The 13,195-nt window shown below is 37.7% G+C and overlaps 1 protein-coding gene across 12 annotated transcripts in view; it reads right to left on the bottom strand.

Annotated features, from left to right (window-relative positions):
• Positions 1-12,903, bottom strand: part of LOC129283025 (protein phosphatase 1 regulatory subunit 12A-like) — a 34,970-nt gene extending 22,067 nt beyond the window's left edge. The window contains exons 1-3 of one of the 12 annotated variants that reach the window (XM_064115075.1): positions 12,710-12,903; positions 1,534-2,007; positions 529-561 (exon numbers count right to left, since the gene is read on the bottom strand). In XM_064115075.1, the coding sequence (XP_063971145.1) occupies positions 529-561; positions 1,534-1,668 (168 nt within the window). In that variant the 5' untranslated portion in view covers positions 1,669-2,007; positions 12,710-12,903. Of the gene's footprint in view, positions 1-528; positions 562-1,533; positions 2,008-8,360; positions 8,775-8,835; positions 9,172-11,767; positions 12,279-12,709 lie in introns of those variants that run through there. The other 11 variants (XM_064115072.1, XM_064115070.1, XM_064115069.1 and 8 more) reach the window with 11 other exon arrangements.
• Between the last annotated feature and the right edge of the window lie 292 nt (positions 12,904-13,195).

Raw genomic sequence — 13,195 nt, 5'->3', positions numbered from 1 at the left:
ATGATTTAAACTAGAACTTGTTTATTCTCAACTTATATATGTATACCTAATGAATAAATAAACACAAACAATTTACCAATGAGGAATGATGTAGTTATATGATAACTAATACACTCAGTTTAATATTTAACCAACCCAAAGCCGATTAAAATATTACTAACTGTTGGTTAAAACAAACCAAATTCATTTTGCATGCAACTTTGTTGTAACCAATTGTTGGTTATGACAAACACCAATTCAGTTTGCATACAACGTTGTTTTAACCAACAGTTGGTAAGATTGAATTCGAACCAACTTTAATAATGGTTGGTTAAAAATTCTGAGAGTGTAGACACAGAACCACTGATAAATGACTGCATAGAGTATTAACTGATGTAATGTTGGTTAAATAAGACATTCAGTATGGAACACAGACTAGACACGAACGAGAGGATAGCGAGGATTATATATATATATATACACAAGGTGTTGACATAGACAGTGGAGGTGGAAAATAATTGTTGAAAGGAAATTGTCGGGTATGCTTACATAAGAGGAATACAGAGGAGATGGTCGGCGACTCTGAGGGGGAAAAAGGCATTTCAGATTTCAGATTTTTAATTTACAAACACGGATATACCAAAGACGGCAATGCGTGTGACACACGCACTGCTGTTATAGTTGAGGCAAGAATATTGCATTCGATAAAGAACTTAAAACACTGTGGAGGGTAAACGAAGAGCTTGATAATTAACTGATCGTTGTTATCCTGTTTGTAAACGGAAAAAAAAAATTGGGGATGAGAAAATGGCTTGTATTCCCACTGCAAAACAAAAAGGGGATTATTAGATTATACACATATTGCATTTTACAATTTCTACAAAATATATTACACTGAGAAACATACTTTTTCACCACAATGCCTACTTCTGGAAGCAGCACATTTTAAAATTTGCCTACTGCTTCTACCATTCTACTATAACTAAAGATCTACAAAGCACACATATTATATACGCGCATATTCAAAAAAGTATATGTACGTTTCAAATCACAACATTGAATACAAATATAATTCAGAAACACTAACATTGACTGATTGCTCAAACAAAAAACAAAATCAATGAACACACCAGGTTATAGGTAGCCCCATATACATGATTTACAATTATTACATCAGAGTTTTTCTAGTCACGTCCTTGTATTCTTAAAAGGTTAAAAGTTTAATTACCGGGGGGCCATTTCATAAAGCTGTTTGTAAGTTCAGAGTGACTTAAAGAACAACTGGTGATCATTTGTGGTAAATGATATTCACCGTTAAATGTTCATTGGTGATTACTTAGCACGTGAGAAAGGTTCACCAGTCATTCTTAAAGTCCGATTTAACTTGCCAACAGCTTTGTGAAACACCCACCTGGTACAATAAAAGATACAATTTAGATGATTAAAATTCCGAACTTCAAAACTTGCATTTATTCAAGAATAACACATTTCATGATTTCATCAGAGAGAAAGAGGGGGAGACAGATGAAAGAGTATGAAAGAAAAGCAGCTTACTGATGATGTTGGAGTATAGCTCCCTGTGGAACCTAGTCGGCTCCCTGTCCCAGATCCATACCTGGATCCACTACCAGGAGTATAGGAGGATCCGGAGCTCCCTGAGCCGTAGCGGCCGTAGCCTCCGTACGACATGGTTGTTACAATCCTTGGCAAGATTAAAGCTTAATCCAAATATGGGCAAATATCACAAGTATGATGCCTTTGGTAACTTCCAAAATGACAGTCGGGTCTCCACAAAAATGTTAATATTCCATTTAAACTCTCAAGGTTCTCGAGGTGATAGTTCTTTTGCGATCAGCATACTATCATACTGGACTTTGATGGAGGGATATTGGTATCCTGTACTGTCTATGAAGAAGAAGAAGAACCCCAATCCAAAACTGTGTCACAAGTCCCACAGGTAAAGATCCGTCGAGGGTTGATATGACTTCTTGAACAGATCAAGTTCAATGTTTACATCGGACTCCTAGTCTAAAGATGAAATTAGATGTGTAACCACACAATCAAGGATGAAGGAATCATTCCAACTATAGCTTGGACAGTCGAGAATGATTCCAGTTGATACCTCTCAAATCTCCAATGCTTAACAGAAGCAGGCACATGCATCAAACCAATGACCTGACCCTATCAAAGACTAGATTGTCCAGCATCAGTTTGAACTCCAAAGGCTGCTGGCAATAATATCTTTTCGTGTTCACCCAGAAATGAACTGTTTGGGGAAAAAAATGTCTCGGCTGTCAATAACAATTGTACCACAAGCTGTGCATGTGGAGTTTACCGAGACTTAATGCCACAATTAGAAAGGGAGTCAAGCAAGCACTCTTGAAGAAACACTGGGAGGAAACGTGGGGTTGCCGCTCAAACGACATCAATTTCCTGTGCACGTGGTACTTCCAGGCAAGTCAAATCCGTGTGTACGTGCCTTGATTGACGCAATGACAGGTTTCAGTGTATCCTTCATAAATATGTAATATCTAAGGGTAAGTACAGTTAATGTGATAATTGGGGCCTCAAGACGTACACCTGGTCACAGCAGAGTGTCTTGTGACTTTGATTGAGTGACAAGCGTAATGAGCGCTTATAGCAGGGTCCAATGACAACATCAAGCAGATCGATTGCAGTCACGGTGACCACAGGTGCCATAGTTTCTATACAAGCTCCAAGAACAGGGGGCATGTAGGAAAGTTTGCCAGCAATGAGTTAATCGTCGGCACCGACAACTTTGGTGAAGTAGTTGGTTTTGATTGGCTGAGAAGCACTGGCCTCTGACTGTTTCTATGGCAACTGTTCCAAAAAGACAACTTGTCACTGCTGACAACCATCATGAAAAGGTCCCCAGAAAACCTTGCAAGTTACAAGAAGTAGGCAGAATAATCACAGTTTATAAAAAGATATTTATGATCCAAAGGTGATTCAATTGCCTCAGGTGAACGGACAACAATGTTGTTACAACAAATGGTATACAACTGAATGGCTACAACACACGGTATGTATACAACTGAATTCATTGCTACATCACAATCTACATTGTAGCCACCTTTCTACATTTGAGGAACTGGTGATGCAAAAGCTCTTCACCATCACAAAGAAAAAAGAAGGTCCTCAATTTGAAATCACAACAATCACACAACAAATGGTATACCAACTGAAGTTACTGCTACACCATTTACATTGTAGCCATCTTTCTACATTTTGAGGAATTGGTAATTAAGGAGCTCTTCACCACCACAAAGAAATGAGAAGGTACTTGATGGTTGTCACAACAATAACTGGATTGCAATTTCCACACTCACTAAATCCAATCGACAGACTTCCTTTCTTTATGAAAGCATGAAGGGGTTCAAAACACTGACCTACTTTTGAGGGGGACGATCCAAACATGCTGGCAAACATTTCTTGCCAAATTCCTGGAAGACACATGTATGGATTCTCACAAACTTAAAGGTCAAGTCCACCCCAGAAAAATATTGATTTGAATAAATAGAGAAAAATCAAACTAGCATAAAGCTGAAAATTTCATCAAAATTAGATGTAAAATAAGAAAGTTATGACATTTTGAAGTTTTGCTATTTTTCACAAAAAAGTGATATGCACAACTCAATGACATGCAAATGAGACAGTCGATGATGTTCCTCACTCACAATTTCTTTTGTTTTTTATTGTTTGAATTATACAATATTTCATTTTTTATAGAACTGATAATAAGGATCAACTTGACTGAAACATATAGTATTAATCAATGCTAATTCCACATGTTCAGGGAGGAATTAATTGTTGTTTCACTTGACAATGAGGAGAAAACTATAATATTTCACATTTCATATAATAAAATACAAAAGAAATAGTGAGTGGATGATGTCATCACTCTCCTCATTTGCATACTGACCAGGATGTGCATATGACTGTTTTGTGAAATTAAGTGAAACTTTATAATGTCATAACTTTCTTATTTTACATCCGAATTTGATGAAATTTTCAGTGTTATGCTTGTTTGATTTTTCTCTTTTTATTCAAATCAACTTTTTGTTGGGGTGGACTTGTCCTTTAATCAACAACTTCCTGCTATGATAGCAACTGCATTTGCAACAATCACTCCAATAATTTGGGAAAAGAAATGTTTGAAGATGAATCAATGAAGGATTGCACAAAGATTTTTTTTTCATGAATAAGACCATATTTTTTTTCACTCCAGCAAAATCACTAATAAAATGTGTAAATTATATAAGGATCTATAATTTTCATTTTAATTGTGGTTGTATAATTTGTATTTCACAATTATTTCTTAAGCCTTTTAGCATGAAGTTTAGAATTCATGGGAATTCAGTATTCAGGTTTGGATCAAATCCAAGTTCTAAAATAGATCAAATACAAAACATCACTTTATATTCTCCATAAATCTGGCTACAAGACTACATAACAAGACAAACCAAAACAATATTTTTTTTAAAGAGAACTTGAGAATTTGCAAAGATATATTATCAATAATTGAATGTAATAAATGTATGGAATTTGTAAAGTCCCAATATTTCATATCCTTATCAAAGATACTAATTCAACAGTTAAAGAAATAAGTGAACATCAGAATGAGGTGTATTGATTGCAACTAAAATAATCAAACACAAGTCTCATAGGGCAATGTTCATTGGTTTAAATCAAAGTTGTATTTAATTTTTGGAAATACAATTGATTGCAACTCCATAGTGCAAAGGGCCCACAGAATAGTTTGTAAATGGCTAGGTTAGACTTACAAGCAGTTCCATGACATTTGCTCCAGCGACAATTGCTGCGTTGGAAAATCTGCACGTTAAGCCAAGCATAAAACCTAACCTCTAAAACTAAATAAACCCTAATCCTTATTAAGACATTTTTCTGAACCAAAAGCTTTATTACAATCTTAACACAAACCCTATGCCCCCTGAGATATCAAGACCGGAGCATATGTCGCAGAAGCAAATGTTGTGTCACCATAAAGCTATACATGCATGATAACCCTGGCTTGAAGTTAACAATATTGTGACAATATCAATGATCTTTCCACACTACTCTCACAATAGAGATTGCCTCCCAATGCACTTTCAAAGGATTACTTTGAAAAGGTATAGCCAAGCAAAATGAAGGAATCTTTTTATCTCCTTCCAGAAATCTAAAAAGCAATGGTCTCTCTGCGAAATTCACAATTTGAAGAACCTCAAACTGCACTCTCAAGACTTCAATGTTCCTCCAAATATTCAAAAGCTTACACAGTAAAAATGCTGTTTAAATTTTTTTTATACAACACTGCCAACTATATGAACCTTACAGTGGTTGGTGTTAACAAGTATTTAAAATCTTGAGCAACAATGTTTAATTCTCAATAAATTAAGCATGGTTGTTTAAACTGTTAAACAACTAATAATAATAATAATAGCTGGATTTATATAGTGCTTTTTGCCTGATACAAAGCGCTTGCTATTTTTACCCTGGCTTTAGCTCGAGCTACCATCACCAGTGCTCAGTGCATGCAAGGAATTAATCCTGCCGGGTACCCATTCCCCTCACCTGGGTCGAGAGCAGCAGTGTGGATAAATTTCTTGCTGAAGGAAAACAGAAACACACCATGGCTAGGATTCGAACCCACGACCCTCTGTTTGAAAGGCGAGAGTCGGAACCACTAGACCACGACACACCCACTACAGTAAGGTTTATACAGTTAACAGCATTGTGTATAATTTTAACCAGCGTTTTATACTGTATTGAAAGAGTCTGCATCATTTAAAGGCACATATATATGACAATATACAAATGCATTGAATCATTAGCATCACCTGAATACTTAACAGTAATTTTAAGTATTAACCCCCGGTTAGTTTTTATGGGCCAACAGGTACTGTATTCTATCAAAATGGAATGTTTTTCTTGAATGCATCTGCAAGGCTGGAAAATGCGTCCACCAATGGAGTGAAGGATGAAATAGTTCCATGCTATCAAACCCTTTGTAGCCTTCAATTAGCGCAGAAGAATAGACACATGTCTGATAAACAGGATAATTTGTTGGCTCCTTGCAAGAGAGAGGCATTTCATGAAACATGGTTTTTCACTGACAAATTAGCTCTCAGCCAATCATATGCAAGGATTCCACTAGTAGTCAGTGGAAACAAGTAATAAAAGGCTTTGTGAAAAGCTACCAAGTGGCCCGTACTTATTATGACCTTGCTTCCAAAAACAGACCAGTGAGTTCTTGAGAATAACTAAAGACATCTCATGTATCAATGTTTCAAGTCAGGAGGGTGTTTCACACAGAACACATTAATTATAAAAGCACCATTACTGGCAGAAAATCAATGACACTAGTTTTCTACATAATTAGGCGGAAATACCTTGAGTCCGTTGAACCACAATGCAAAAGAGAGAAAAGTGTTATTACATTGAAGAGTATGATATAACTCAGTGGGTGCAGCGGTCTTTTGAGATGATACCCAGGCCTAGTGTCCTTTAAAAGGTGTTCCTCATTAAATCCATCAGAAAGGCTGTAAAGACATCAGTCAATGGATATCCATGCTTTCATGCCAGTCAGGTAGACATATCCCATAAGACAAGACCCATTATGGTACACATGGCATACAAATCAATCAAAATCCTGGAGGAATTTCTTGAGACAACCTAGTTGTCCAAAAGACAGCAGGAACTTCAATAGGTGTTTGATATAAGGTACCAAGAAGAAATCCATGGAATACATAGCATACATGTACTTATCCACCATAGTCCTGAAGGAATATCTTGAGACAACCTGGGTCCCGTAACACAAAGGTTAGCGATTACTCGTACGCTTGATTTTCACGATTGATTGTGTATTGTAGTCAATGGAATCAATCGTAGAAAAATGTTTCTACGATCATTGCTAAGCTTTGTGTTACGGGTCCCAGGTTATCCAAGAGAGGATAACAGTGAGGAATCTATTGTTGTTGTTGTTGTGAGGAAGCATTCCTTGGAAATGTTGGAATACATATCATACAAATCCACCAAAGTCCTGAAGTCCAACTCCTTGAGACACCTAAGTTATCCAAGAGATATAGCCAGAGTGTTACAGTGAGGACTTTGATTGGTCTTTTTATGGGGCACAAGGAAACGTTCCTCTGGATACCCTTAAACGAGTCTCCGGTTTGTCTCAGCAATAATTAAGGAAGTACAAATGAGTGTCAGGCGAGATGCAATTAGCGCAAGACAAATGAGCCCATGAGGCAAATTAACAAAGTTTCAGAAACATGTGGAATGTGATGTCCCTATAGAGAACTTCAGCAGGTTTAACAGCTTGAAAAATTTCACAAAGTCATCAATGATAATATTTGGATATACATGTAGTTCTTGAAAATAACTTGTACAAATGATATATATCCAATACTTATTTTCACAAATCCAATGTATAGGCATAATAAAGAACAGACAAATTAACTAAAGAGACACTTTAAAGTAGACACGAACAAATAGCGCCATCTCAAGTCCTCAACTACTCATACCTGGCCAGTTTCCTGACCCATAATACTAGTGTAGGCTAGTAATTAAACCCACTTGAATGATAACATGCTAATTAACTACTCGATACATTTATACCGCAAAAATTATGTTACCAAGTAGCAAAACAATTACTTTTCCTCTCAAAACATTTCAGTTCCTCACTTCCTCTATACAAATACAATTATAGGTCAATTTATTATCTGTAGTATTAGTAGATATCTGAAAACGTATATTCTAAGACTATGTATTTATAACACAGTCAATGAGACACCACACACAGTTAAGTCCCCCTTTAAGAATAAAGGTATAACCAAACAGTAATGATTGTACAGAGTGCAATGCAGGACGAGATATCACTTTTTTTGCCAAAATTTCTTCAAAATTAAAAAATAAACAAAGATTAACTATTCAAATAGCTCTAGAAACATGTGAAAAACAACAATATCAAATTAATTCTCTCGGTATCCAATATACTCTCCAGACATCGGAGACAAAAAAGGTGACATTTATTCCTGTATATTTGAAGAACTACAGCACAAGAGCAAATACCACAACCTCCAATGAATGGCTTAGGGAATAATAATGTTTGATAGCAGAATCGCAGTGAATACTGAATAAACACATGCCAATAACTCAACAAATGTCACGAGACAAATGAAGTAATGACACAAATCATACATGATCACAGCTCAATGGTGACCATGGATTGCTGAGGACTATTGTTTGTAGGCAGAAGAATTGCAGAGAACAATGTATAAACACATGCTTATAATGCAACAAATGTAAAGAGACAGATGAAGTAAAGACACAAATCATATTTGATCACAACTCACTGGTGACCATTGGATACAGAACTTGCTATTCCACACACGATAATTCCAGCTTGATTTTAAAACATCTCTCAAAATAATAATTTATGGTAAATCTAATGAAAACTCCACGCGAGAATGTGATATCCAATAAAGTATTACTTTCTCTGGCAAATACTATGGATACTCCAGAGTCAAGACATCGAAAATGAGTTGTATGCAGGTCGCACGACTGAAGAACTAAAGCACTAAATCACAAATCTGAACGTGGATTAATCAAGCATTGCAATAGCATTCCACAGAGAGAGATATCACACACAGATCCATGAAAATGACATATGGATTCCATGCACGGATCAATAAAAATCAATAAAAGCCTTCAGAGAGGAACAACAAAAGAAATTGATGCTGTCAGCATCTGCTTTGGTTCCGCAAGGCAAAGAGAGTGCTTCGGGAAGGTCAGATCAGGTAGCTTCGATGTAAGGTTAGATCTGTTTACCAAGAAGATAGACAATACATGTAAGCGAAGATGTCAGGTATAATCCCATAGAGCAGAAAGGATGTGATTATCCAAAGGGTGTAGCGTTACTCGGGGTATCCCACTTTCCGATCAGCTATCCCGAAGCATGGAGTGTAAGGGGGGAGTGTGTATGATGCCTGTGAGGGCGATGTGATGCGGTGATTCGCGGCGGCGACAGGCGAATGGATTACCTAATCCGCGGATCAACAGATCAAAATATGGGGGATTATCCGGGCCATACAACATTCGGCGGGGCTAAATCCCTATGTGCAACGAGGAAGCCGCGGCGTGACAGGTTCGAATGTGGCGTGGTGTGGGCGAAGCGGCTATGCAGCGTGAGATGGGCGAGGATGCTTCTATTGGAGCATTGAGATGGCATCCCGTGGCATGTTAATGGGATGCGAGGGATGATGCGGGGAGAAGGATGGGGGAGAGAGGGATGAGAGTCAGATGGGACTGGAATCTCAATCATCCCAAGCTTGGTGGATAGGACGACATTCCACTCACAGCTGGGATTAAAGGACAAGGGTCAAGACAGTTTCACAGATTGAGCTATCTTCATTAAAGGGACTCACTCCACTGATGCAAAACATTTTCAATATTCAAGAACAGCCAAGAAAATTGGTGTCAATTGAAATATGAGTTTTCTTCCTCTAATGATAAGGACTATATGAATTATAAACTCCTACACCTCCACGTTAGTGTCAGTTTAAAAATTATTAACTCATACATGTAACTTATACCCCTTTCATAAACCCAATAAAACACAATTATGCAGCTAATAGCAGCATAATTTGGTCGTAAAATCAGAGGAGGACAAGAGTTATCCGCATTATTCTGATGCTGCTATTATCCGCATAATAGCGGCATCGGGACAAGATTTTGAGTTTATGAACGTATTTCCAAATAATGCGGATAATTGCCATGGTGCGGTCACAAGGTCACCCTTTTCCAACACAACCGCATTGGAGGGGGCGTGTCCAGTTGTCATGACGATTATCCGCCTTTTTCAGGACGGGCGCTCGTAAAAATAATTTATGGAGTTTGTGAACGCAATTTTTATTGAATTATCCGCATTACTCTTAGGCGGCTAATTGGAGGATATGTTTTATTGGGTTTATGAAAGGGGTATAACATGAAAGGACAAGAAGAGTTAAGACAATTATACAGATTTAGCTTTCCTCATTAAAGGGACAGTCAACATTTTAGAATGGTGTTCAGTAAAAAAAAAAAAATCCTAAAACAACTGTATTGTCGTGTAATGCTCTCAAATTATTACAGTTTGGGCAGTTTATGAGGTAAAGTAATAAAAACAGAAATTGGTTTTCTCTTCTTCCAAAGTGGATAAACATGGATTTATTGTTCTTCAATCACTTACAATTCCCAATCATTGATCATATTTTTGTTTAACTTTTTTGTTGCTTTTTTCTATGTTTTTTTCTCTCTATGTAATACAAATTAAATGTTAAAAAGATTTCTTTCTAAACAAGTTCACCTTTTTTATTTTATTTAGCTCCATCTATCAAATGTGCAGATCTTCTGATGCTTGATGCAAGCAACAATTTGATAACAAAATATTCAAGAGCAAATCCATAGCCCCCTGTACACAGATCTTAATGATTGTATAAAATATTTGTTAAGATCGATTGCATCGATCACAAGGTACAATTGATTGTATGACTGCTAAACTTTGTGTTACAGGACCCACACCACAGATTTCCCACGACCTTGATAAATAAAGTTGACCCTCATCTGCCTATCAATAAGCTTTCTTCTTGAACTGATTTTGAGACGTCGAGTTATATTACCGACTTAATTAAATGCTAATGAAATGAAATAATGTCTGAATTCAAAGGACTTAATTGAATACAGTCCAGACATGCAGATGACCAATATGAGGGCGAGGTTGTCTCAGGTCATCTGAGCCTACGCGACAAACCGTGTCGGCGATCACTCACGAATCTAATGAAAATGTCTCTCGTCGAGAGGTGCTTGTCACATGATATTGGTGTCATCCATGATATACAATGCGTGTATGATACACAAGGCATCCATAGGGTCAATAATGCTTCCTTGGCAACATGAGATATTAGGAAAATGAGATGGGGAGGGGTGGGATACGAAGAAGCGGACGGGTATGGGGTGGGGGAGTGGCAGGGTATAGGTGGGGTGGGGCTGTGGGGTATGATCTAATGAAAAAATCTCTCGTCAAGATGAGCTGGTCACATGATATTGGAGCCATGAATGATTTACAAGGTATCCATGGGATTAATATGAGATTAACATGAGATGTTTGAAATGAGGTGGGTGGGGGAGGGGTAGGGTACTTGTGGGGTTGGGATGTGAAGCACGCTCATCATCTATTGAAAATGTATCTCGTCTAGAGGAGCTGGTCACATGATATTGGAGCCATGTATGATGTATCCATAGGATTAATAATGCTAGCTTGGCAACATGAGATGTTTGAAATATGAGGTGGGGGTGGGGGAGGGGTAGGGCATTAGGTGGGGTGGGGATGTGAAGCATGATTATCATCTAATGAAAAAATCTCGTCAAGAAGAGCTGGTCACATGATATCAAAGGCACCTATGATATACACATTCACTGTCAAAGCAGTAGACTGATCAAATTCTCGGAAAATTGATTTTACAACTGATTTCAGCTGTCAGCGAGTTGCTAAGGTATCCATTTGCTTGACTTGATATGAAAAAAAAAATACAAGAAATGTGCAAGTCTCATTAACACAGTGCTTCATTCTGTAAGGTACCTCGATGCCTTCTTCAAACAGTTCAATGAAAAATGCACATGGTGTAATGATAAAACCATTCCCCAAACTAGGTTCCTGGAGAACCTGTTATCCAGAACAAGTAAAACCATGAATAAAGTTGGAATTTCTGCAGTTCTTACATACATATAATTTAATTTTCCACTTCCAAAGATGACAATGTACAACTGTAGTCCCATCTTATTACTCATCGGGGGAGCATTTCATGAACACTTTTGTCCAAAAAGTTGTCAGATCTGACAACTTTCCATGATTTTGATTGGCTTAGAAGCACTATCACTATGCTAACTGTCGGATAAACAGGACTTGTCAGATAAAACGTCCGACAAGTCCTTTCACGATCCCTCCCCAGATATTATCAAATAACCTCTATTACATATTCTCCGATTTCCTTCTCTCGAAACAAATTCATTTCAAATAAACAGAAGCACTACTATGAAATAATAGATCCAAAAACATGTTCACGGTATTTCGCTGATGTATCTCCGATATAAATCCACTGTAGTCCCACATATTGAATCCAGAGGAACTAACAGTTGCCCTACAAATTAAGATTTTCTTCATTACTCCATGCCAGGACAACATGAGACAATATATGCAGACAGTGATGGCCAATCCCAGACACAACAATCCAAGTGCTGCAGCTCAGAAATCGATCAAAAGCCATTCCAATTCATTAATCAATAAATAAAAGAGATCCACTTGCTCCGCTGATCACATGAAATGTGTTTAATCACCTTAGTTTACCCAGCTGCAAATCACTTGCAGTCCACTCACTTAATAACTGTTATAAGCTACTGAAATCCTCGCATCCGATTGGCTCAGAGCTAATTTGCCAGTGGAAACCATGCTCCGTGAAACCCTCCCCTGATCATGAAAGAGGTACAATGGCCCAATCTGGCATTCCACAAAGGCAACCTTCTCTTTAATCACTTCACAAACATGTGCTAAAAGGATTACCCTGATTTGTGCATGTTTTACACAAACACCTATTGTGCAATGCCTATTCAGTCTGACAGTTCTTCCAAATATAAATTCTAACATGAGCAATCTTCAGGAGTCTTATACTCTTTCAAATTACCCCTCCATCTCGAGTATGCATTGAACATCCTTGATGGGACTGGCTATACAGGTGTCGAGCTTGAACATTCTACGGAGGTTCCAATTCATTTGATACATTCGTGAGAGAATGTGTGAAAAAACAAGACTTTTGAACAGATGCAGTGATATAGCAGTGGCGATCCCACCGCTGCCACCACCATGCAGTCCCTTTCGCACGCACAATAAATATCACTTTGATTATGCAGCCTATTCATGGCGTGAAAAGGAGCCCGGGGGTATAATGTGAATGCTCGAGTGGCAAATGCAGCTGATCATGATTGTTGAGAGAGAGGGTGAAAGAAAGGCGAAAGAGAAGAGCAGCAAGAAGTGCAAGGGGGAGAAAGAAAAAGAGAGCAAGAAAAAGGACAGGTATGAGACTGTGGCAATGGAAGATTTAGGGAATAAGAGATGCTATTACATTAATGATTAAGATAAAAAGAGAAAGAAAGTGAA

This window comes from Lytechinus pictus, unplaced genomic scaffold (assembly GCF_037042905.1).
Source record: "Lytechinus pictus isolate F3 Inbred unplaced genomic scaffold, Lp3.0 scaffold_20, whole genome shotgun sequence".
Taxonomy (NCBI): domain Eukaryota; kingdom Metazoa; phylum Echinodermata; class Echinoidea; order Temnopleuroida; family Toxopneustidae; genus Lytechinus; species Lytechinus pictus.
This window is presented reverse-complemented; position numbering and strand designations above follow the sequence as displayed.